This window comes from Berghia stephanieae, chromosome 11 (assembly GCF_034508935.2).
Source record: "Berghia stephanieae isolate SIO BIC M18660-M18661 chromosome 11, UCSD_Bste_1.3, whole genome shotgun sequence".
Lineage (NCBI taxonomy): Eukaryota > Metazoa > Mollusca > Gastropoda > Nudibranchia > Aeolidiidae > Berghia > Berghia stephanieae.
The window spans coordinates 37,550,469-37,557,968 of NC_088370.1; the positions used below are offsets into that span (position 1 = coordinate 37,550,469).

At 38.8% G+C, this 7,500-nt stretch overlaps 1 protein-coding gene across 3 annotated transcripts in view; it reads left to right on the forward strand.

Annotated features, from left to right (window-relative positions):
• LOC144956844 (uncharacterized) overlaps positions 1-2,051 on the forward strand; it is a 3,110-nt gene extending 1,059 nt beyond the window's left edge. Inside the window, exons 1-2 of one of the 3 annotated variants that reach the window (XM_078887607.1) lie at positions 1-784; positions 884-2,051. The exon at positions 1-784 is cut by the window's left edge and continues 1,059 nt beyond it. In XM_078887607.1, coding sequence (XP_078743733.1) covers positions 654-784; positions 884-1,565 — 813 coding nt within the window. In that variant the 5' untranslated portion in view covers positions 1-653 and the 3' untranslated portion in view covers positions 1,566-2,051. The other 2 variants (XM_078887606.1, XM_078887608.1) reach the window with 2 other exon arrangements.
• The last annotated feature ends 5,449 nt before the right edge of the window (positions 2,052-7,500 follow it).

Below are 7,500 nucleotides of genomic sequence, written 5' to 3' on the forward strand. Positions count from 1 at the left end.
AAGCGCACCAGTATTTACAAGCACTTAAAAATTAGTAGACCTAAATCTTGCGATATAAAAAAAAACCCAACAAACACACACACCCCCCCCCCCCCCCCTCCCAACAACAGACAAACAAAAACTAGATATGAATCACAATGAGATCAAATGTGGACTGATGTTTAGCGTGACAACCGATATTTCAAATGAAAATAATAAAGTGAAAGAGGCTGTTACTGCTTTCCCGGCTATTCCAATATATTACGTATAAGACCATAAATATCCTTCCTGGCCCCCATTGGACACGGCATTGCCTGATATCAGCTAACCCAACTGACCTCAGACAGGTAGCTATCATGGACGGTTAATGGACCCCTGAGAGTACCATCCACTGATCAACTTCTTTGCTGTGAGCAAGTGCAGATTCCACACAGTGTAGTAAACATGTGTTCTGATTGGTCGGTAACAGATGATACTGGTCGGTAACAAAGCATCTCTTTGGGAGGGGAAAAAGGCGTTTGAGATGACGATGTTTGGGTATTAAACATGGGCATGAACTGCCGATTGTTGTTATATCGATGTCGCTAAACAGGAGTTTTACTAAAATGTATGTCGTTATTTTGGGTCTTTTTATTACTAATAACATATAGCAAAAAAATCGGGACCAGAGGTCTATGTCGCTATCCAGAGGTTGTCGTTATCCAGAGGTTGTCGTTCCAGAGGTTGTCGTTATTCAGGGGTGTCGTTATTCAGAGGTTGTCGTTATTCAGTGGTGTTGTTATCCAGAGGTTGTCGTTATCCAGATGTTGTCGTTATTCAGGGGTGTCGTTATCCAGTTGTTGTCGTTATTCAGTGGTGTCGTTACCCAGAGGTTGTCGTTATTCAGGGGTGTCGTTATCCAGAGGTTGTCGTTATTCAGGGGTGTCGTTATTCAGTGGTGTCATTATCCAGATGTTGTCGTTATTCAGGGGTGTCGTTATCCAGTTGTTGTCGTTATTCAGTGGTGTCGTTACCCAGAGGTTGTCGTTATTCAGGGGTGTCGTTATCCAGAGGTTGTCGTTATTCAGGGGTGTCGTTATCCAGAGGTTGTCGTTATTCAGGGGTGTCGTTATCCAGAGGTTGTCGTTATTCAGGGGTGTCGTTATTCAGAGGTTGTCGTTATTCAGTGGTGTCGTTATCCAGTTGTTGTCGTTATTCAGGGGTGTCGTTATTCAGAGGTTGTCGTTATTCAGGGGTGTCGTTATCCAGAGGTTGTCGTTATTCAGGGGTGTCGTTATCCAGAGGTTGTCGTTATTCAGGGGTGTCGTTATCCAGTTGTTGTCGTTATCCAGATGTTGTCGTTATTCAGGGGTGTCGTTATCCAGAGGTTGTCGTTATTCAGGGGTGTCGTTATCCAGAGGTTGTCGTTATTCAGAGGTGTCGTTATCCAGAGGTTGCCCTGTATGTTGTCTTTTGATGATGGTATCACTATTTTGAGGGGTGTCATTGGTAGTGAAAGCATCGCACTGTTCCCCGGTTCAAGCTCCGCCTCACACACTTTCTTTTTCGTTTCCTTGGGAAAGATTATAAGCCCTGGGTTGAAGTGACGATGCTAAGCTCCTAGAAGCTGTGGACTGTAAAAAGTGATTAACAAAAATGAATAGAACACCTTCAAGAAATAACAAAATACCAAACACGGAACGTTTTGGGCTCAAAACCCTTCTTCTCTATAAAAATATTGGAATGGAAACAAAATGAAGCGAGCGCCAAATTGAGCGGAATATTAAATTACACTTAAAATTTGATGGATAAAAAAGAACATAAGTAGAATAGAAATATGTGTTACTGTTGGCTAAGGACCCTTTGTAAAGCGCTTTAAGCCCATTCAGTAGATATAACGTGATATATATGTTTAAGATTTGTAGATGTGTAAATAGAATTCTATTTGTATAACATGTTTGTAAAGCTGTGGTTGTGAGAATCGAAATGGCCTTGTATATAAAAGTTCCAGATGTAATCATTAAATATGCACGCAGAAATGGAAATAGAGTATTTAGAATGAATAAATTAAAAACTCTGGTTTGTTCAACTTATTATTATTGTTGTTGTTATTATTATTATTATTATTATTATTATTATTATTATTATTATTATTATTATTATTATTATTATTATTATTATTATTGTTATTATTATTATTATTGTTATTATTATTATTATTATTATTATTATTATTATTATTATTATTATTATTATCATTATTATCATCATATCGAAACTTTTGAGAGTTTAAATGTGACTACCCTACTACAGACGGCCTTCGCCGTCCATTAAAAATGACTTCTACATCTTTCCACATTCTTGGTACAATTTCAACCCTCCTGCATCATCTGTTGTTGTCGTTGTTTTTGTTGTTGTCGTTGCTGTTGTTGTTGTTGTTTTCTTGCGTCATTTCAAGCATATCACAACTGTTAACTAAATTGTCCTTCAGAGACATTAGGCCCATCGAGCCGGTTGAATAATATGAAACGGCAATTGCATGCAACCCTTTGGTTAAGACGCTAGCCTATCGGAAAGAACTTCTCTAAAAGACCCAGATACTCAACCACTGCTGGGTGGCGAGGGTTGGGGGGGGGGGGGGATCTCGACTTCACACGAGATCCATCTCAGTCCCTTTGAGTGTGAAATGAGTGCCCTACCAATTGAGCTATAGGAGCTCGCATCCCACGTATAACCTACACTCTAATGTCTTTCCTTACATGACATGTGACTGGTTATCAAATGACCTTAAAGTGTCACTAGTGCTAAAACAAACATAGAATGACGTCTAGAAATTCAAAGGTCTTTTAATTGAAGGTCATTAGATCAAATCACGATATATCAGTATTATTTCGCTCCACGGGGACTAGATCTCGCCTCCAAGGGCCAATGTACAAAATACATAGCACTGGACCACGGACCGAGCCTTGGGTGACACCGATGCTCAATGATAAATCAATAGATTTATTGCCGTCATGTAGAAATGACTTGAACCATTCAAGGACGATGTCACTGTATCAAAAATTCTACTAAAGACATAAACTGTGACAAAGAAGGCAAGTTTGACGTTGGTTTGAGACCACTTGAAAATGCGTTTTGTGGATGATTAGTGGATATTGCGCTATATAAAATGACGAAAGATAGAAATTATGCCGGTTGTGTCAAATGCGTCAAAACTACGATACTGCCATACTCTGGAAAAACACATAATTTAAAAATTTGGTCAAAAACTCGTCCTTCGAATATGGATCGATTTAAATGAGTTTCATATTGGCAAACAATCTCAAACCTGGGACTTAAGGAAGACATCACGAAGTCCCAGGTTTGAGTATTTTTGCCAAGATGAGGGTCATTTAAATCGATTGATATTTGAAGGACGAGTTTTCTGACCAATTTTTTAAATACGTGTTTTTCCCGAGTACGACAGGATATTGTCCAAACTGGCGTGTTGCTTTTACAGCTTTGGCGCCAAGTACACGTCATATTGTCTTCAAATAAACCAGGACTGATTCCATTGGATTTTATTTCCAACAAGACGGGCCAGCATCCCACACAAGTAAAACTACACACGTCACAATAGGCTTCAACGGTCGTGACGTCACTTCCCTCCGAATGACGCATAGTAACTTATTAACTGGTTCTAAACTATCGGAACAATGGCGGACGCCCTTATGAAATACTTCGACGAGCATAACAGTGTATCCTGAGGAGAAAAACATTATAAATCTGATCATGTTTTGACTTTTATACATTCTGATCACATAACACGTGAAAAAGTTCTAGCCAGCATAAAGTATAAAAAGTAGCGATTTTCTTTGTTTTAAACCAAGCTGCTGGGCGGATGTGACATCAGACTATTGAATCCTATTAAGAGAAAATGACACTATTTATAAAGACGAATGTCCTCCAATGTTTCCAAGTTTAAGTCGAATCCGATGAATTCCAGCATTTTGTCAATGATGTCCAAAATACTTTATAAGGATTAAACAACGATTTATATAGAATTAAGGAGCAGGCATCGGTGTAAGATAAAGAACTGAACAAGTGTGTATGAAAGGTGCCAGACAAACCATTAATGGGAGCAAGTCTAAGCTGTAATCAGTCAGCTGTATTGTATTGGACAACGCTACCATTCGGTGGCCCATGATCACTTCAAGGCTCCAACTTTAGCAAATATAAAAGCTGACATGATTTCCTGGCTTCAATCAGCAGCACTACATATTCTGACCATTAATCAAAGGGCTAACTATACTCCATAGTAAAAAGAAATGAACCAGAACCAGTTTTCAAGACAGACTGTCCAATCAGGGAGTTTTTACACGAGGTTGCGCGACTTCTCCCACATCACTGTGATCGCAATCCAATCGAGGTCATTGGGTCTAAGTAGAGGGAAAGATAAGAGGTGAAACACCAAATTTACTCTCACCGACGATTGAATTAAATGATGTAACAAGGGAAGACTGGGAAAAGGCATGCTTCAACTTTCGCAAACAGGAGGAAAATTTTACATTTGATTGGATAGAATGTGCTCGAAATCTTTCCGTGGTCGTTCCATCTCCCTTTTTAGTCATCCTCGTCATCAGAATGTGATGATTGATGTGTCCAGTATTTCTTGGTTGTTGTTGTTATTATTTCTCCGACAGAGACAACGCTATTCGAGGCCAGGTATTCATTAATTTTACACCTGAGTGCGGTGAGAGAATGTGAGAAGGATTCTGCTGAATAGCTCCCCTGGTATGGATAGTGGCGTTATCCCTCTCTAGTTTTTCTATGGATAGGAGCGTTATCCCTCTATAGTTTTTCCATGGATAGGAGCGTTATCCCTCTATAGTTTTTTCCATAAATAGGAGTGTTATCCCTCTATAGTTTTTCCATAGATAGGAGTGTTATCCCTCTATAGTTTTTCCATGGATAGGAGTGTTATCCCTCTATAGTTTTTCCATGGATAGGAGCGATATTCCTCTAAAGTTTTTCCATGGATAGGAGTGTTATCCCTCTAAAGTTTTTCCATGGATAGGAGCGATATCCCTCTATAGTTTTTCCATGGATAGGAGTGTTATCCCTCTATAGTTTTTCCATGGATAGGAGTGTTATCTCTCTAAAGTTTTTCCATGGATAGGAGCGATATCCCCTAAAGTTTTTCCATGGATAGGAGCGTTATCCCTCTAAAGTTTTCCACGAATAGGAACGTTATCCCTCTAAAGTTTTTTTCATGGATAGGAGCGTTATCCCTCTATAGTTTTTCCATGGATAGGAGCGTTATCCTTCTATAGTTTTTCTATGGATAGGAGCGTTATCCCTCTATAGTTTTTCCATGGATAGGAGCGTTATCCCTCTATAGTTTTTCCATGGATAGGAGCGTTATCCTTCTATAGTTTTTCTATGGATAGGAGCGTTATCCCTCTATAGTTTTTCCATGGATAGGAGCGTTATCCCTCTAAAGTTTTTCCATGGATAGGAGCGTTATCCTTCTATAGTTTTTCCAATGTATAGGAGTGTTATCCCTCTATAGTTTTTCCATGGATAGGAGCGTTATCCCTCTATAGTTTTTCCATGGATAGGGGCGATATCCCTCTATAGTTTTTCCATGGATAGGAGCGTTATCTCTCTATAGTTTTTCCATGGATATGGGCGATATCCCTCTATAGTTTTTCCATGGATAGGAGCGTTATCCCTCTATAATTTTTCCATGGATTGGAGCGTTATCCCTCTATAGTTTTTCCATGGATAGGGGCGATATCCCTCTATAGTTTTTCCATGGATAGGAGCGTTATCCCTCTATAATTTTTCCATGGATTGGAGCGTTATCCCTCTATAGTTCTTCCATGGATAGGGGCGTTATCCCTCTATAATTTTTCCATGGATTGGAGCGTTATCCCTCTATAGTTTTTCCATGGATAGGAGCGATATCCCTCTACAGTTTTTTTCCATTCATCTAATTTTCCTGTCTTTGGAATATCTACTATGAGACCTTCTATTCAGTCCTTGGGCATTAGTTCCGATTTCCGTATCTTTTGTATCTTTGTGCGGCTATGCGGTCTTGTGGTATGACACACGCTTTCGGATCAAAAGGTCCTGGGTTCGAGCCTCGCTCGGCGCATAGTTGAGTCCTTGGAAAAAACTCTTTACCCACATTTTGTCACTGTACTCATGTGTTAAATGAATAACTATCCTTTAACAGGGTTGTCTCTGTCAGAAAAAAAAATTGTATTAACGTCGTCTCTCATTTCATTTCTCATTTTATCTCTCATTTCATTTCTCATTTCATTTCTAATTTCATTTCTCATTTTATCTCTCATTTCATTTTTCATTTTATCTCTCATTTCATTTCTCATTTTATCTCTCATTTCATTTCTCATTTCATTTCTAATTTTATCTCTCATTTCATTTTTCATTTCATCTCTCATTTTATTACTCATTTTATCTCTCATTTCATTTTTCATTTTATCTCTCATTTCATTTCTCATTTCGTAGATTTATTTTACAGAAAATATTATAAGCTTTTTTCTCGTTCTACATGTTACGTGTTGCTGTTGGTCAGGGACCCCTTGTAAAGCGCTTTGTGCACATTAAGTGGATACTGCTCTTTATAAAAGCTCAATTGTAATTAGATTTTAAAAATGTGCTTCAATGTCAAAAGAGGATTAAATAAATGAATAAATCACATAAAAACATAAACTTCTACGTCGTGCAAATAATTGAACATTGAGTCAGTTCTCTCCGTTACGAATGTCAAGGGAAATAATCGCTGATAGCACAGTGGGGGAATCTATATCCACAGTTGTTTCCCCTGCTCTTAACAAATTTAAATACTTTTCTATTCTTCCTTTTGATCCGTCAGAGAAGAAAGTGGTCAAAATTATTGGTAATTGGGTCAAACTGAGCAGCAACTCGATCTGGTTTTATCTATAAAAACTGGAGCTTGAGATTTTTATATAGCGCAATATTCAGTAAACCTTTTCTAAGCGCAATATTCACTAAACATTTTCTAAGCTCAATTTTTTTTTAAAGCTCTATAATAGGATCCCTGACCAACATCAACACGTAACATGTAGAACGACACATGACGCCTGTCAGGCGATATTTCAATTCTAAATATGGCAGAGACAATGATTTTAATGACCAGGTACTAATTTTACACCTGAGTACGATGAGAGAATGTGAATAAAGAGCCCTTTCCAAGGACTCAGCTATGTACCGTTTCGAAAGCGAGTGTCATTAGACAAGAACACACAGCCATACATTAGCCATTACGTCAAATTACCCGATAATATTATAGGGACGACTTTTTGCTTGAATTATTTACACGTGTTGTCCGACAAATTGCAAGTCTGACCGGTAATCAGACTTTTCTGAATCAGTGACCAGTGCAAGCTCTCTAATGTGTCATGTAGGGGGGGGGGGGCAGCGTGGATCAGCGGTATTGTCTTTGCTTCGTACCCGAAAGGTACCGAGTTCGATCACCTGCCGCTGCGCTGTGTGGCCTTGGGCAAGTCACCTCGC